This window comes from Mirounga leonina, unplaced genomic scaffold, assembly GCF_011800145.1.
Source record: "Mirounga leonina isolate KUSES-001 unplaced genomic scaffold, KU_Mleo_1.0 Mir_101664, whole genome shotgun sequence".
Lineage (NCBI taxonomy): Eukaryota > Metazoa > Chordata > Mammalia > Carnivora > Phocidae > Mirounga > Mirounga leonina.
Window position 1 is genome coordinate 20,560,670 of NW_023270175.1, and position 18,564 is coordinate 20,579,233.

The window sequence follows — 18,564 nt, forward strand, 5'->3', positions numbered from 1 at the left end:
CATTCAGTATCTATTCGTTCATTCACCAAATATTTATGGAAAACTTATTTCTGTACAAAGCATTATACTGTCTGGGTGGCCGTGACAAACCTGACCCCCCACTTTGCCCACAAAGAGCATATAACCTACCTGAGGAAGATGCAGCATCATTCCTCACTAGAATGCAATGCAAACCAGCAGGGTGCCATGTGACAGGTACAGAGTAAGTGAGCTCAGTGTTTCAAGCAGAGAGAGAGTCTCCGGCTGGAGGTGAACAAGGCCAACCTCACTAAGGATGTGGCACGTGAGTGCTCTAACCCTTTGTGGCTATTCAGACTCCCCCAAGGCAACCTAAAAATCTAACATGTGAGCCGTGGTGAAATAAACTACGAAATCCACTTGGTGGACTATTATACAGTCTTTAGAATCTGAAGCAATGTGGAAAATACATTAGAATGGTAAGTAAAAAAGAGAAGAACACAAATGTTTATTGTAGTACACTCACCATGACCATCTACAACAAAGGGAAAAAAACCTATGCAGAAGAAAATGAAGGGAAGGAAATACACCAAAATATCGGTGGTTGCTGTAGGTGATTTCCCTCCTTTCTCTTTTTATCTGTCCCCCTTTCTCATTCTTGTCTGTCTTCCATATTGAGTGCATATTGCTTTTTTAAAGATTTATTTATTTTAGAGAGGTGGGGAGGGGCAGAAGAAGAGGGAGAGTGAGAATCCTAAGCACACTCCCCACTGAGCATGGAGCCCCATGTGGGGCTTGATCTCACAACCCCAAGATCATGTCGTGAGCCAAAATCAAGAGTCTGATGCCCAGCTGACTGAGCCACCCAGGTGCCCCTACATATTGCTTTTATAACAAGTTTTTAAAAATCCAGTACACTCTAGGCGCACCTGGGTGGCTCAGTCAGTTAAGCATCCAATGCGTGATTTCAGCTCAGGTCATGATCTCTGGGTCCTAGGATCGAGCCCTGGTTCGGGCTCTGCGCTCAGCAGTGGGGACTCTGCTTGGGACTCTCTCTCTCCCTCTGCCCCTCCCCCTGCTCATGCTCGCTCTAAAATAAATAAATAAATCTTTAAAAAAAATGCAGTACACTTTATCTTTAAAAAAAAAAGCTTTAAGGGAAAAACACCCTTCTTAGTTGCAGAGTCCATAATCAAACACAATACACTTGTAATGATCTAACAATGGGGAAATTACCTCATGGTTCCTACATACTATAGTCTTGTTTGTGTCATAACATTTTTTAAAACAGCTAAAAATAGTGCTCAAGGATAACGAAAACAGAGTAATTTTCCCTTCTAGGGAATGTTATAAAACTGCCTCATCCTCCATTCCCTGGGCTCACTTTCGGGCAAAGGGAACAGCAGATCCATCTGAAAGCTGGGAACATGCCCATCAGGGCAATGCCGATGGCAGCTGCCAACCACAGAACGGGAAGAACTCTATTTTGGTAGGTGCACACACTGTTCATTTCCTTTTCCACTAGCTTGTGGCATGCAGCCATACCTGACCTTGTAAATCAAGTAATGAAGTTTCTGTTCTTGACCCTCAGCCTCCAAACATTCTGACTCTATCTGGGCAAGGTGCTGACGAGCTTTCGTGCACTGCCAGGCAGACTCGCTCACGGGCTGGGCACAAGGAACCATGCCCTCTCATGCTGTCGCACACTTACCACCCAGACGTTGGAGCGGGCTTGGAGCTCTGCATTTACCCGGAAGCCACCAAAATCAGAGTCTATCTCTAGTCCACCCGTCTTGGCCAACTCAACATTGGGCTCCAGGCCCACAGCTGCCACTATGTGGTCAGTTTCTACCTGAGGAAAAAAAAGAAATAATTCAGCCAGGGGCGCCTGGGTGGCTCAGTCGTGAAACGTCTGCCTTCGGCTCGGGTCATGGTCTCAGGGTCCTGGGATGGAGCCCCGCATCGGGCTCCCTGCTCGGCGGGAAGCCTGCTTCTCCCTCTCCCACTCCCGCTGCTTGTGTTCCTGCTCTCGCTATCTCTGTCTCTGTCAAATAAATAAAATCTTAAAAAAAAAAAGAAATAATTCAGCCAGTTACCACAGTTTCCATGTATGTCTATGGACACAGCAACTGTACTTTATTTTACTAAGAAGTGGAGCTTTACAAAAAAAACAAACAAAAAAACAAAAAACGAAAAAAAAAAAACCCAACTCACTGATTAACTTACATAACTCTGGTAAACAGATTTAAAGGTCTACTTTATAAACTTCCTCCAACACAAATCTACCCTACATTGTCGGAACAGAAATCTGCCACCCTTGTAAGATCTCAAAAATCTGTGATACAGACGGGAAGGGGAAAGTGGTTCACAGGTGTCTACTCTGGCTCTCATCATTCTTATTTTAATGGAGGGAAGAGTTCATTCAGAAAATTATGACAATGTTAACGGTGGCTGCCACGAAAACTATCTACTGTTATCAAACGAAGGAGTAAGAATGAGGAAAGGGGAGGGGAGAGCTGGAAGGTCTGGCAGCCCACCTTCCCCTCCTTACCTTCCGGCCATCTTTCAACTTGATGAGTAACTTGCCACCGCTGACTCCAACTGATTGCACAATAGCATTGGGAAGCACCTTAACCCCCTCTGTGAAGGCAAACAAGACCTGAGGCTGGGCGTGCGAGCATCCCACCTTCATGACGAGTAGGGGAGATGACTAAAGGCACCCCCTATCATAAAACCAGTAATCATCAGCTCGCAGGCAGCCTTGGGGAACTGCAAGAACCCACACCCACAGTTCATTTTCAGTACTTCCGGGAATTTGGTGCGTCAGATTCAGAACGCCTATTGGAACTTGGCTGAGTGGAGAATGGTAGAAATATTTCATCTGCCAGGTGATATGGCTTATGTCAAGGGGATTCCCAAAGAAGCCAACTTTGCGTAGGCCTCATTCAAAGGAAAGAGCAGCAGCATATGGAAAGTCTCTCTACCTCGTCTGACTTTTTCCATGGTCCAGTTGCTGAGGTATTCAGGGAGGATCTTTCCCATATTTCCTTTCTCAGGGAAGAGCTGAATCACTTCTGTACCCAAAGCTCGAGCTGGGAAGAAGAAACAGACTTGGTAGAGCAGGAGGCAAAAGCCAATCCTGGGAAGACAGGAAGAGAAGTGAAGGAGCAGCAGGTTGCCATTCGTGACACACAGGGCAATGCTGCGACCTAGGCCAGAGCTCCTATTTGTGGGGCACTGACAAGGCAAATATAACGGGCACCAGAACTGCTGTCCCTGGATTCAACTACGCACCATGTACTAAGTGCATTACACCCAGGCATCCGCTCAGGCTCACACCTCTGCCTGTGGCCTCTGAACAGGAAGCACCCTCCTGAGAAGATGCCCTGATTTCACACAGCCGAAAACTGACATTAAGGAAAACGGCTGTCACGAAACATTCAAACTGGAACACACAGAGCTGTCGAACTGGGAACCATCGTGCGTCTGAAGAAAGTCTGACTTTTACAGGGAATAGCAGTTCAAATATACATACAACTCTGTAGTCTACATTGCCCTTATCTTAATAACTCACTTTCCTTAATATTTTATTTCTTTTTTAAAAGATTTTTTTAAAAAAGATTTATCAGGGGGCGCCTGGGTGGCTCAGTAGGTTAAGCGTCTGCCTTCGGTGTGGGTCATGATCCCGGGCTCCTGGGATTGAGCCCCACGTCAGACCCCTTGCTCAGCGGGAAGTCTGCTTCTCCTTCTCCCTCAGTGTGTGCGCACGCGCGCTCTCTCTCTCAAATAAATAAAATCTTTAAAAAAATAAAAATAAAAAAAAAGATTTATCAGATGCTTAACCGACTGAGCCATCCAGGCACCCCTAAAGGTTTTATTTTTAAGTAATCTCTATACCCAATGTGGGCCTCAAACTCACAACCCTGAGATCAAGAATCATACACTCGGGGTGCCTGGGTGGCTCAGTTGGTTAAGCGACTGCCTCCAGCTCAGGTCATGATCCTGGAGTCCCGGGATCGAGTCCCGCATCGGGCTCCCTGCTCGACAGGGAGTCTGCTTCTCCCTCTGACCCTCCCCCCTCTCATGTGCTCTCTCTCTCAAATAAATAAATAAAATCTTTAAAAAAAAAAAGAGTCATACGCTCTACCAACTGAGCCAGCCAGGCATCCCCTTAATACTTTATTTCTGAGGAGTCCTGGCTTAGAGGCTAGAGGAAGGGAAAGAAAGCATTTCTGCTCAGTTGCTCAGATGGCAGCTTTTTGGTCACTAAGGGATTCCTCACGAGAACTAAGCTCAGTGCTTAGCTTTTCACCATATAAATCTTTTTTTTTTTTTTAAGTAAACTCTACCCCCAATGTGGGGCCTGAACTCACATCCCCAAGATCAAGAGTTGCATGCTCTACCAACTAAGGCAGCCAGGCACCCCTTACCACATAAATCTTAATCAAACTCTTTCTACTGATCCTGGCAAATGCATCCCTGGAATTTGTGAGAGCCCCAAAAAGCATGGGATATAAAACCAGAAAAGAAAAATTGAGGTCACTGCCCAGTACTCACCCTTTCTGCCAAGAGCGCAGGCCAGTTCGCTCCCAAGGAAGCCCCCACCGATTATCGTAATTGACTTGACTTCCCGGGAGATCTTCTCTAAGGTTCTAAAGTCTCCAATCTGCAGGATCACACCAGTTTAGTCCACTCATTTCCCAAAGGGGCATAGGATAATACCAAGAAATATTTTCGGCTAAATCTCGGACATGTAATTTGCACATAAAATCTTCTCCTTGTATGAAGTGGCTCAATGATAGCCTCTGTTACTGATGTAAATTTCTCACCCTTGGAACATTCCTTCTAGCATCAGTGGTTCTCAACTGGGGGCAGTTTCGCCCCCTCCCCCTCAGGGGACATTTGGCAATTTCTGGAGCCATTTTTGGTTGCCACAACTGGGGGTGAGGAAGTGCTCCTTGCAGCTAGCAGGTAGAGGCCAGGGATGCTGCTAAATATCCTATATGCACAGGCCAGCCCCTCATGACGAACAGTCATCCGGCCCAAAATGGCAATGGTGCCAAAAGCTGACAAACCTTATTTGATCAAGAATTTAAAGGATGACAGCAATCTTCTCAAATACCCGTAAGAGTGGCTGGAAAATTTCAGCAGGTGTCCCAAGTAAAGCACAGTGTTAAGAAGCAAAGCCCCCGCTTCCTTTTTCACTTAGGTACTCGAGTTTTCTCTTCAAAGTCTCCGCAGTAACATTTGCAATGCAAAATGCCAAGAGGCTATAAGGAGTTCCAATGACTCAAAGGCATCAGGAACAAAACAACTATGGAAGAGCAATCGGAAGGAACTATAGCAAGCAATAAAAAAACACTAGATGTATTTTTCACCTAGGAGCTGAAAACCCTTGAGTGAGGTATTTGAGGTGCAGAGAGAGGAAGTGACTTGCTCAAGGCTAGATAACAAGTCTATAGAAGAGCCATAAATAGAACTCCCATCTCCCAATTCCTGGGTGGTTACTTGGGGACCACATGATTATGCTACCTCTTCAAAAACCAAAACAATCAAAGCACTAAAGCAGACAATTACCTTTCTGAAAAGCGTTGTTCTACTCTTCACCTCTGCTCCAGCCCTATCAATGGCAGACAGACTTCTTGGAGTGCCTCCTGGAAATAGGAGGAAAACCCTTTAGCCCACCGAGCGGGGAGCTAGCCCAAACGCTCCCCCCCAAAAGGTGGTGCTGTGGCGAGTGAGGTTCTGCTGGTGCCACCTCAGCATCCACAAGACCCAGAGGCTTTGTTTCCCTTCACCTGGCCTCCCAGCAGGCTTCTGTCAATTTCCTTGGAGAAGCCATTTGTGAGTCTCTACAAAGGGCCAGCCCTCCCTGGAGATGGCCACAAGGCCTCGGTTTTTCCTTCCCCAATCCCTTCTAGGGGCATCGCCAGAAAGCATGCTATGTTTGTTTAAGCGACCGCTTCAGTCTCCTCTCTTGATTTCTTTTTTTTTTTTTTTAAAGATTTTTTAAATTTATTTATTTGAGAGAGAGAGAATGAGAGAGAACACATGAGAGGGGATAGGGTCAGAGGGCAAAGCAGACTCCCTGCCGAGCAGGGAGCCTGATGCGGGACCCGATCCAGGGACTCCAGGATCATGACCTGAGCCGAAGGCAGTCGCTTAACCAACTGAGCCACCCAGGCGCCCCCTCTCTTGATTTCTGATCACAAGTGGCAATGAAGCTGTGAGGCTGTATCACTTCTGGGGCACAGGTAGGAGAGCAGAGGGCAGCGGCTAAACGGGGAGAAGAAAAAAAAAGGCCATCCTCTTCAATACCCATCTGTGCCCTTACCCAAAGGAGCAAGCAGCAGGGGTACTCCAGAAGGGCTGCTGATCAGATGCCTGTAGTTAGCTGGGCTTTGCACCAAGAGAAGCCACCCACTTCAGAGAGACTGGGTTTTGGTTTTCTTAAGATTAAGTAATGCCTTCTATACTAAAACTCGAATGAGCTGTACCAGGGAAGAAATCTGTCTGGAGAAATACTCACCTGTTGCAATCAAGCACTTTTCATAGGTTATCTGAGAGCCATCGTTAAGTTTCACCATGTTGCCTCTCACGTCGAGCTGCACTACCTGGGACACACACAGAAAGACGGAGAGATGAGTTAGCTTAAAATGCTTTGGTATCGAGACATAATTCACATAACATTATACTTACCATGTTAAAGTGTACAATTCGTGGTTTTTAGTATATTCACAAGGTTGTGCAACCATCACCACTATAATTGTAGATCATTTCCATTACCCCAAAAAGGAACCCTGTACCTTTCAGCCATCAGCCCAGGGAGAAGTATTCGTTCTTGACCCAGGGTGATCCTCAAGAAACCATTTCTAAGTAATCACTGGCACCACAGTTTCTGGTACCCAGCCTCTTCAAGTGGTCATACTTTCTTAAGCAGCCAACATTAAAACAAATCCCTGCAGTCCCCAAAGTCCCTGCCCAATTTGTGGAAATGGAGAACAGAGACAGACTTTTCTGCTTGGCTTTTTTGGAAACCTTATTTCCTGGTTAACAACGCTCCTACATCCTCAACATTTTTACAAAATGTTTTGTCTAACTTCTTTTTTTTTTTTTTTAATAAAGATTTTATTTATTTATTTGAGAGAGAGAATGAGAGAGAGAGCAGGAGAGGGAGGAGGGTCAGAGGGAGAAGCAGACTCCCTGCCGAGCAGGAAGCCCGATGCGGGACTCGATCCTGGGACTCCAGGATCATGACCTGAGCCGAAGGTAGTCGCTCAACCAACTGAGCCACCCAGGCGCCCTGTTTTGTCTAACTTCTACCCTTCGCTAGAACTCAGCTCTCCTGCCAAGGATAGCTCACATGTAGAGGCCGCTCATTCACGCACACTCCTCCCCCATCACACCCAGGGGTGGGGGTGCTGGTTGCTGCTGCTGCTTCCAGATTCGTGGGCCCTCACGCCCCTCTGAGAAGCACCCACCTACATCCTACCAGTCACTGTTATGCAGCCACCTCCCGGTCACTCCTCGTTCACTGAAGACCTGGGAAGCTGGCTCATCCTTTTCCTCCAGAGCCACATCCAGAATCCTCTCTCTTAAAGCTCTACTTCTACCTTGAATATCCCATTTTTTGGTCACAATTTTCCATTCTTCCAGCTTTTTTTCCAGTCCTGCTGTCACCCCATACTCGCTTTTTATTTTCTCTGCTTACCCAGTGGGCTGTTCCATTCCAACTAATCTGGGCCCATGCTAGATCACCCAAACTGTTCTCCTGCTACCACCTCTAATTTCCTTGCACCCTCCTCTTTCTTACGGTGAAGAGCTTGAGATCTGGAGTCAGAGAGACTAGAGATCCAGTCTCTGCTCCCCTCTCTACTAGCTGCGAGGCCATTCATTCAAGACATACTTATTAAGCACCTACCATGTCAGGGACTGCGTTAAGTGTTGGGGACATGATGGTGAGAAAAACAGGTAACCTCCCTGTCTCCAGAGTCTAGTAGCCAAGGCAGACAATTTAACATATACAATCAAGAGTGAGAAATGCTCTGATAAGGGCAGTACAGGTAGCTCTAGGGACATGTGATAGGGGCCCTCCGTGGAGCTTTCTGGAGGCAACGACATAAACTGGGATTGGATGGGTGAGTAGTTTCTTTAGCCTTTGGTTTGTCCTTGGGTAAGCTCTCTCTTCAATCCAACCCCACTAACTCAACCGTCACACTGCTCACTCTCAGATAACCAACCACCTGGTACCCTAGTTTATTGCAAGAACAAGTGAAGCCATTAGATGTGATCCTCCTCGGCTTCCCACCTCCCAACCCCTACTTCTGTCCTTCCAGCTTCTGGGATGAGGTGTCCTTTCTGTGCTGTTTCTGTGCCTAAGCCCCATTCCCTTCCTTTCTCGCCCAGAACCATCTCCTGGCAGTTACCACTCACTACCCCCTTCTCTGCTGACATCTGAGGCCTTCAGCCCGTTAACACACTTCGGTCTGTCCCGTCCTCAGAGCCCCACCTCTGACTCTACGTCCTTCTCGAGTTCCTACCAGTTGCCGTCTCCCTTTTCTCATTTAAACTTTTTGAAGAAGTACTTCATCCTCTTTTCTGACTTCACAATGACATCTGAGCCACTAAGTCTATATGGCTCATTTTACAGTTTTCTTCCGGCCAGAATCCTTTGCTGCAAGGAGGATGTGATCATTCTTCTTGAAACTCTCTCCAACCTCGCTCAGCCCCTGCCCCGGGCTCTCTTCCTTTAACTTCTTTCCTAGTTCCTCTGTGATCTCTTCTTCAGCCTGCCTCCTCAAAGTTGGGTTCCCCAGGGTTCCATCCTTGCCCCACTCCCCTCTGACTGCAAAGCTCTCCACAGGTGGCCTCACCCACTCTCATGGTTTCAACTCCTACACATACGTGGATAATTCCCGAATCTCTATCCGAGCCCAGACCCCTCCTCTGAGCGTCACAGTCACATATCCAACTGCCCACAGGCCATCTCCACAAATATATTCCATTTCGCACGTAACAATCCAAAACTAAATTTTCTTTCCCCCTTAAACTAGGTCTTCCTCTTGTAACATCTCTCCCACCTGGGGCTACACCACCACCTACTACACCAGCTGGAAATCAGAAAGGCATCTTTGCCTCCTCCCTCTCCCTCATGGCCCACCTTCAATCTATCCTAAGCATCGAGGCTGCCTTCTAAGCATGTCTCCAGTCTGTCTCCCACTGTCACCTCTCTATCAGAAGCTATACAACAGTGTTATTAAGAGCTTGGGCTCTGGAGTCAGAATTTTGGAGTCAGACAGATATGGGCTCAAATTCTGTCTCCACCATTTATTAGCTATTTGATCTTAGGCAAGTTAGTTGACTTTTTTTTTTTTTTTTTAAGTAGGCTCCATGCCCAGTGTGGAGCCTGAACTCACGACCCTGAGATCACGACCTGGGCTGAGATCAAGTCGAACGCGTAACTAACGGAGCCACCCAGGCGCCCCACAGTTGACCTCTTTTTAATCTCACTTTCTTTCTCTATAAAATGGCAATAATAATAGTACCTAGCTGGTAAGAGTCTCATGAGAAAATGAGATAACAGCTGTAAAGCACTTTAGAACCGGGCTCTCCGCCACCACTACCACCACCCCATCACCGCGGCCGTCACGGCCGCTACTGCCCTAATCTGCTCTGTCATCTCTCGCCTAGGTTACTACAGTGTCTTCCAAATGGTCTACCTCTAGTCTTGTCCCCCTGAAATCCATCCTCTTCAGAGCCAACACAGGGATTACTTAAAACTCGATCTGTTCTATATCCTTGTCTAAAATGCAAGAGCCCCTCAGGGCCCATGGGGAAAAGCTCAAGTTCTTCTATACAACAGAGCTCTCCATGGTCAGGACCCTGTGTAACGTCTCGCTTTCATCTCTTGCCATTCTTTAGCTTATACTTTCTGCTCTGTCAGTAGCTAGCTGCTTGTTTCCCTGCACCAAAGGTGCTTTTTCATACCCCCGTACCTTTGCTTATGCTGGTTTCTACTTGAATTCTCTTCACTTACCACGAATCTGGTGAATTCTTCTTCATTCCATAAAATTTCCCATTCTATAAGACCTCCTCCTCCAGAAAGCCTTCCCTGAAATCACCTCTATACTGGGCAGGTTTCCCAGTAATTCCCACAATACACTGTGCCTATCTTTCTTACTCCACATCTATGTGTTATGATTATCGTTCCTGTTTTTTCTTAAATACTGTTAAGCCCTAGAGAGCAGGGTCTGTGTGTTATTTACACACAGAGGATACTTAATACCTAATGTCTCATTACCAGCTTTTTTTTTTAAAAAAAAAGATTTTATTTATTTATTTGACACAGAGAGACACAGTGAGAGAGGGAACACAAGCAGGGGGAGTGGGAGAGGGAGAAGCAGGCTTCCCGCAGAGCAGGGAGCCCGATATGGGGCTCGATCCCAGGACCCTGGGATCATGACCTGAGCCAAAGGCAGCCGCTTAACCGATTGAGCCTCCCAGGTGCCCCTCATTACCAGCTTATCCATAAACCTATATCCACCTCCTCTGCCTATGTCTCCTTATAGAAGAAGTGGGCTTATGCCTAGCAAAGGTCAATTCTCCACTTGTGCTCTGGATCCCATCTACTCTGGACTTTGCTCCTTCTGATAACCCTTCCCTCTCCACTGGAACATTGCCATTAGTTTACAAATACACTCTCACACCTCCCATTAACAAAAATGAAACATAACATAGCAAAACAAAACCCTCCCTGGACCCCACAAATGCCCTCCAATAACTGCTCCCATTACTCAGGCACTCACCTTTGTAAAGTCTAACGATACTTCCCATGCTGACATAATGCCTAAATTATTTTACTATCCTGAATAATATACTGCTGTCAATCTCTTGTCATCAATAATCCCAAAGAAATGTTAGTGTGGAAAATAGGAAGACAAAGGAAGGGCAGAGGAGCAAATCTGGAGAAGGATCAGATTCAGGGTCACTGTCCCCAATGGTTTGACTTCCCTGGGAAAGTTTAGTTGACATGCTTCTCTAGGCTTTGAGATTAGTGCTTCCCCCGAGAAGAAACACCACGCAGTGAAGACTGGCAAGAGCAAGCCTAAAATGACTCGATCCTTCTTTGATGAACTACAATGGCAGGACAGATGTAAATCGTAGTGCGAATACAAGTCACCATACTTGCAGCCCACATGGAGTTTGACAAGGGAAGTGGCCTACTAGCTCACCTTCTTCCCAGTGAGGACAGCCACACCACCATTCTCAATGTGAGGCAGATCCTGAGCAGAGACATAGAAAGAGGGTGGCTGGAAATATATGCTGTATAGAGAAGAGGGAGAAAATGTTATAAGCACCTGGAACTGCCATTAACTTCCCCCATAAGCTTTAGTAAAATTGTTTCAATCATGAAAACTCTTAGGAACATTTTCCAGAGTAAGTTTCCAAGTCCAATAAATCTTGGTAGTGACTTATTTACACAAAGGTATTTTAGACTAGTGGTTCTCACCTGGGGGCAATTTGGCAATGCCTAGAGGCATTTCTGGCTGTAACAGCTTAGGGGGAGGGAGGCTTCTGGTATCTAGTGGGCAGAGGCCAAGGATGCTATTAAACATCCTACAACGCACAGAACAGCCCCCACAACAAAGAATTATCCAGCCCTAAATGCCAATAGTACCAAGGTTGAGAAACCCTGCTCTGGATTTAGGTTCAAATTTAGAACAAGAAAGGGCGCCTGGGTGGCTCAGTTGGTTGAGCGTCTGACTGCTGATTTCGGCTCAGGTCATGATCTCAGAGTGATGAGATCAAGCCCCCTGTCGGTCTCTGTGCTCAGCAGGGAGTCTGCTGGAGATTCTTTCTCTCCCTCTCCCTCTGCCCCTCCACCCACTGCACACTCTCTCTCTCTCTCAAATAAATAAATCTTAAAAAAAAACAAACAACAAAAAACCCCCCAAATTAGAACAAGAACACCACCCAGGGAGCTGGTATTCACACATCCACCCGAATGAGTTGTCCAGAATGGTGCTGATCAATGGACAGCGAGGTCTCGCACCTGAGAGGACTTTGCCACATTAGCTATGAGATATTAATGAAGGGATGGCTAACATAATTGACAGTATGCATCCTGCTTGAGAATAGAACATGATAATGGGAGTGAGGGAGGTGGGTAGATCTGTAAAACTTAGTCCAGTATCAAAGTGATCACTAGTGAGAAAAAAACTAGAACCCAAAAACATGGTACTGGAATCAAGAGACCCATGGAGTCCTATAGAAGGAGAAGGCTTCTGGACCTGTCTTTCCAAGTCTTTCATGCAAACATCTTAATAACGAGGTTCTTCCTTATAGTGTTTCCACTCTGTTCCCGCAATTCTGCACGCCTACTAGGGTGTCAAGGAACACTCCAGAGAACAGTGTCTTCTCTTTTGCTTTTACGGGAGACACCTCGGCAAGTGTAATGTAAGGAAGTGACAACACAGGCCGAGCTGATCTTCACGGCAGAAGTCTAACAGCAAGGTCCTGGAAATAGGTGCATTAGTCCTTCGGAGGCCAACATTACAGCTTTACTTGTTGGCAGATCGGGTAACAGAATCCAGGACTCTTGCCATTGCCTCTACACTGTGCCAAGTGTGCACCACAGCAGACTCCACACGGTCTGTGCAAACTCCTGACCAATGCCCTGTGCTCAGTTCAAGTTGCCAGTCAGGCCCATTTTACAGAAGTGAACGCACCTCCTTTCTTTTCCGTTCCACTGTCTGAATCGCAGCGTCTTTGTGACATTCGGATCATCTGAAAACCATAGTTCTTTTGAAAGAGGAGGTCGCATGTATGGCAGCTCAGGATCTTCAGACACAATCAGTACCTTCAGATAGAAAATGATGACAGTTATCACAGCCAAGTCATTTAAGAGGCAGATGTCAAAGTGCGGACACTGGCTAAGTACTTGCAGACTCTACCCTCCGTGCCAAGTGGAAGAGTGTGTGCCTTACCCTGGCCCCAGGATCCCGAGCCCGGATGGATCTGGCTGCAGCAAAAGCAGCGGTGCCTCCCCCGATGAGCAGGAATGGGACGTGACTTGGTACCCTGACTTGAGGAACTGGTTCTCTTTCTGGAGCTGGAAGCAACACACCAGACAGGGTGAATTTTCTTAAAATCTCAGATGACTCTTTGCCACTATTTAAAGTTTACTTATTTATTTTTTAGTAATCTCTACACCTGACATGAGGCTTGAACTCATGACTCTGACCGAGATCAAGAGTCACAGGCTCCTCCAACTGAGCCAGCCAGCCAGCTGCCTCTCCTTGCCACTATTAAAAAAAAAAAATCACCTTGTACTTGTTTCAATCCTTTACATAAAGCTAGCAAAGACTGTACCTACATTAATCTTGACAAACTTCACAGCAGCCTGATGAACAAGAAAAGCAAGTACTTTTTCATTTCATAAGTGAAAAATACCCCCCAAAGAGGCAAATGATTTGGCCAACGTCATTCATTCATTACATCTGTCAGAACCAGAACCTAGCTTAAATAGTCTATTTGTAAAATACATCAGAAAGTATATATCAGAAAGCTTCTGCTCTTCCCACTAACTTCCTAATGATCAACAGAAAAATACCAAGTTCAGTTTCACCTTTTGTTAGCAGTAAAAGGGGAAAACCCAGCAGGTCAATTGGGGATTATTATACAATGTTCAAGAAAAAGGAGGTGTTTTGAAGAGAGCAATGTAAATCGCCCACCCAGAGTTGTAGGGCTTATTAAGGGATTAAAACATTTCATTCTGAAAAATCAAGCCAGTCTTGGGGATGGAAGTGACAGCTAGTGCTATATGCTTTAGGAAAACAAATATATCCTTAACAACTTGAAAACTCCAAAGACTCTAAAGGGGAACAAAAACAAACCAAAAGAATTTCCTCATTGGAAAAAAAAAGCCTTCATGTCTTTTCCAACAATTATCCTCACCAAGCTTGCCTTTTGAATTTAAAGCTTGCCTTTTTAAAATTTTTTATTTATTTTTATTTTTTAAATTTTATTTTATTATGTTAATCACCATACATTACATCATTAGTTTTTGATGGAGTGTTCCATGTTTCATTGTTTGCGTATAACACCCAGTGCTCCATTCAATACATGCCCTCTTTAATACCCATCACCAGGCTAATAAAGCTTGCCTTTTAAGAGTCTAATATATTAAAAAAAAAAACAGCCAATCATAATCCTCATTAATAGCTATTCTCAAACCCAAATTCCAGTCAAATACCTTAACAAATTGCTCCCAGGTCTGGGGTAATTCCACAGTTTCTGGAAGCTTACAATCTCACAGCATTGTCATGTCAATAAGACATCTGCAAAGCATAGCACCCAAACTGTTTTTAACTTGCCCTTCATATACTGAGTCTCAAATAATACTCACCAGGTGACGTGACCCTTTTCTGTTTCTCTTCTGGTGTCAGCCCTAACCCTGACATTCTTTCATCATATCTTTTTTGATCATCTTTTATAGTCTTGTAGGCCTGCAGATCCAAACATGGAGAAAATGTCATCATAAAGCTAGCTCATACCGTAAGTAATATCATTATCTTTCAATTAAATGAGAAACTTTTGTCTACATGAAGTAAGTTCTATGTTAAAATCACTTAAGGCAAAATTATTTTCTCAAAAAAATATCGGGTATGTACACACTTGGTCTAAAAAGAACATAGGTACACCGATGAAAAGGTTCCAGTTTCAAATTTCCTTAGGCTCTATGTAAAGAATTTTCCTTATATTGAAGTCTGAAGGTACAGCTAAAGAAAAAAAGGAAATAATTTTTTTTCTTTTTTTTTTTTTCTTTTTTAAAAGAAATCTCTATGTCCAACGTGGGGCTCAAACTCATGACCCTGAGATCAAGAGTCACATGTTTTACGACTGAGTCAGCCAGGCGCCCTGAATTACACTGATTTTAATTTTTACAAGCTTTTATAAAGAAATAAAACAAATGTATATTCATTAATACCTGAATGACTTTCCTCCCCTCTTAAGCTGTCTTTACCATCTTTTTAAAAAATTTTTTTAAAAGAAAATCATTTTATACTAGACGAATAAAGGGCTAAACTTTATTATTTTTTAAAGGTTTTATTTATTTATTTATTAAAGATTTTATTTATTTGACAGAGAGAGACACAGCGAGTGAGGGAACACAAGCAGGGGGAGTGGGAAAGGGAGAAGCAGGCTTCCCGCGGAGCAGGGAGCCCGATGCGGGGCTCGATCCCAGGACCCCGGGATCATGACCTGAGCCGAAGGAAGACGCTTAATGACTGAGCCACCCAGGCGCCCCTTATTTATGTATTTTTAAGAGAGAGACAGAGAGAGCACGAGTGGGGGGAGTGGCAGAGGGAGAGGGAGAAGCAGACTCCCTGCCGAGCAGGGAGCCCAATGTGGGGCTCAGTCCCAGGACCCCGAGATCATGACCTGTGCCGAAGTCAGAGGCTTAACCGACTGAGCCATCCAGGCGCTCCAGGGTTAAATTTTATAAAAGGGGTTTTGGACCATGCTTAGCTGTGGATACTAGCTGTGAAACGAATCTATACAGTTCTGGGTAGGAAGCTGGGACATTACGTTTTCTTGGGAGACGTTCCAAGTTTTGCTGGGTACTCGGCTAATGCCCTGAAACATGACTGCCTATATCCTAGTCTTAACAGAGTAACTCATCTTTCCCTCAATAGTCTATCCTGCTTTTGACACTTAGGTATTTACCAAGGGTTAAATACCTTGTTTAATCACCTATTTCAAATCTACTATCTTCTCTAGCTGTTCAACTTGAAGTGTCCGTTAGCATTATGACTAGTTTTTTTTTTTTTTTTTTTTAACGTACAGCACTGGAATTTATTGGAATTTAAAAAAAAATAGGCAAGAATGACTTGTTTTACTTTTGCTCTTTTGTACCCCAAAGGCTCAACAAGACGAAAATTTAAGTAACTGATGTTAACTGAAATCCCAGGTCGTTAATTAATGTAAAATTCCCTTTCTTAAAAGAAATTTTTTTTTAGGTGTGGGTAAATACTGGATTCGTGTATGGTATCTGATGGCAAGGTAAAAACTTTATTCCTGAAATTGATGTCAGTTGAATTCATTTTATTAATGTGATGAATTTAGTGGTGAATTCATCACAAAATGGAGAAAGTAAGGACAATCACAAGTGTCATAAAACATGTTTGAAGAATATTTTTTTTAGAAGATTTATTATTTATTTGACAGAGAGAGAGAGAGAGAGCACGCAAACACAAGCAGGGGGAGAGGCAGAGGGAGAAGCAGGCACCCCGCAGAGCAGGCAGCCTGACGTGGGGCTCAATCCCAGGACCCTGAGATCATGACCTGAGCTGAAGGGAGATGCTTAATGGACTGAGCCACCCAGGCGTCCCTGAAGAATATTTCTATGAGCCCTATACAGAGCAGCCCATTAGGCAGTGGGCTATAAGGAGGAACCTGGACCCCAGACTTAACATTTATCAGCCTGGAAATATCTAACATATGGTATGAATGGGTTAGAAAATTAAGGACGGTATGTTAAAAGTGAATGGCTATTCCTTGAATTCACCACTAAATTCATCACATTAATAAAATGAATTCAACTGACATCAATTTCAGGAATAAAGTTTTTACCTTGCCATCAGATACCATACACGAATCCAGTATTTACCCACACCTAAAAAAAAATTTCTTTTAAGAAAGGGAATTTTACATAAAAAGATGGCTTAAAGCTGGTCAACATGAGTAAACAGAGAAATAAACTGGGGTCATGTTTGGATGGAGAGAGATAGCCAAAAATAGCCTAGACCCAGTGGCTTCACATGTGAGGGGTAGAGTAGACCAAGAAAAATTTTTTTTTTTTTTTTTTTAATATGGCATCTGTGACCTTATCTCTTGGTGCTCTTCTTAACCACATTAGCCTATTTACTGTTCTTTTTTTTTTTTTTAAGATTTTATTTATTTGACAGAGAGACACACAAGCAGGGGGAGTGGGAGAGGGAGAAGCAGGCCTCCTGCTGAGCGGGGAGCCTCATGTGGGACTCGATCCCAGGACCCTGGGATCATGACCCAAGCCGAAGGCAGATGCTTAACGACTGAGCCACCCAGGCGCCCGACCAAGAAAAATCTTGAGGTTTAGTGGGGAAAGGACAAAAATGAGGGTCGTCATATATTTATATACATATTTACGTATCTAGTTTTTAAGTAAATATTCTGATATAAAAATGTTTGCAGACATACTAAATAAAAATTTACTTTTCCCCCAAGTATTACTGTATTCCCAGTTTGCACAGATTTCCAATTAGTGGCATGAATACGTGTCGCGTTAAGAAAAACTACAAATCTGTGAAAAATATCACTGGAGGCAACTTTTCTAAACAGATTAATATGGCAGTGTTTATTTGTCTTGAAGAAATTTGAAAGGAAAAAGGTCATTTTATGAGGCAATATGATTTTACCAGTTGAACAACCAGTTGAACAAGTTGGGCAAAGGGCCCCAATACTAAATCTCATTAAATAGTCTAAAGGCTACTTAGGCTCTGCTCACTGACAAGTAACAGGACTGAGATCAGATCTGTCTACAGTCCTAGAGAAAGTCACTAGCAAGACAAGGAGGAATGTCCACATCTACACCAATCAGGAGTTCCTACTTGCAATCTAAGCCAAAGAAGTGCTGTTCAGATCAGTGCTTTTCAAATTAAGGTTGCAACCCATTAGTGGGTGGTAAAATCAATTTAGTAAGGTTATAATCAGCATTAAAAAAACAAATAGAAGAGAATAAAACTATCAGAGTATGTCACACCTACTAAGTATTATTTTGAATTTTGTTTGAGTTTTATGTATTTATAGTTATATAACAGGTTGCCAGATAAAATGTACTTTTCTGTGAACTGTGGTGAGAAATGTAAAAACCACTGGTTTAAAGTACAGACCCCAAGGGTGCCTGGGTGGCTCAGTTGGTTAAGTGTCTGCCTTTGGCTCAGGTCATGATCCCAGGGTCCTGGGATCAAGTCCTGTGTCCTACTTCCTGCTCAGTGGGGAGTCTGCTTCTCCCTCTCCCCCTCCCCCTTGCTCGTGCCCTCTCTCTCCATCTCCCTCTCTCTCTCAAATAAGTAAATAATAATCTAGGGGCTCAGTTGGTTAAGCAGCTGCCTTTGGCTCAGGTCGTGATCCCAGGGTCCTGGGATCAAGCCCCTTGTTGGGCTTCCTACTCAGTGGGGAGTCTGTTTGTCCCTCTCCCTCTGCTTCTTCCCCCGCTTGTGCTCTCTCTCACTCTCTCTCTTTCAAATAAATAAATAAAATCTTTAAAAAAAAACAATCCAGGGGGGGCGCCTGGGTGGCTCAGTCGTTAAGCGTCTGCCTTCGGCTCAGGTCATGATCCCAGGGTCCTGGGATCGAGTCCCACATCGGGCTCCCTGCTTGGCGGGAAGCCTGCTTCTCCCTCTCCCACTCCCCGCTTGTGTTCCTGCTCTCGATGTCTCTTTCTCTGTCAAATAAATAAATAAAATCTTTAAAAAAAAAAAAAAAAAAACCAATCCAGGGGTGCCTGGGTGGCTCAGTCGTTAAGCATCTGCCTTTGGCTCAGGTCATGATCCCAGGGTCCTG

The 18,564-nt window shown here is 44.5% G+C and overlaps 1 protein-coding gene across 1 annotated transcript in view; it reads right to left on the reverse strand.

Annotated features, from left to right (window-relative positions):
• AIFM1 (apoptosis inducing factor mitochondria associated 1) overlaps window positions 1–18,564 on the reverse strand; it is a 34,558-nt gene that overhangs the window by 4,981 nt on the left and 11,013 nt on the right. Inside the window, exons 3-12 of the mRNA XM_035008575.1 lie at window positions 14,366–14,465; window positions 12,945–13,069; window positions 12,687–12,817; window positions 11,190–11,280; window positions 6,488–6,572; window positions 5,536–5,612; window positions 4,516–4,624; window positions 2,943–3,050; window positions 2,510–2,598; window positions 1,670–1,810 (exon numbers count right to left, since the gene is read on the reverse strand). Coding sequence (XP_034864466.1) covers window positions 1,670–1,810; window positions 2,510–2,598; window positions 2,943–3,050; window positions 4,516–4,624; window positions 5,536–5,612; window positions 6,488–6,572; window positions 11,190–11,280; window positions 12,687–12,817; window positions 12,945–13,069; window positions 14,366–14,465 — 1,056 coding nt within the window. The remainder of the gene's footprint in view (window positions 1–1,669; window positions 1,811–2,509; window positions 2,599–2,942; window positions 3,051–4,515; window positions 4,625–5,535; window positions 5,613–6,487; window positions 6,573–11,189; window positions 11,281–12,686; window positions 12,818–12,944; window positions 13,070–14,365; window positions 14,466–18,564) is intronic.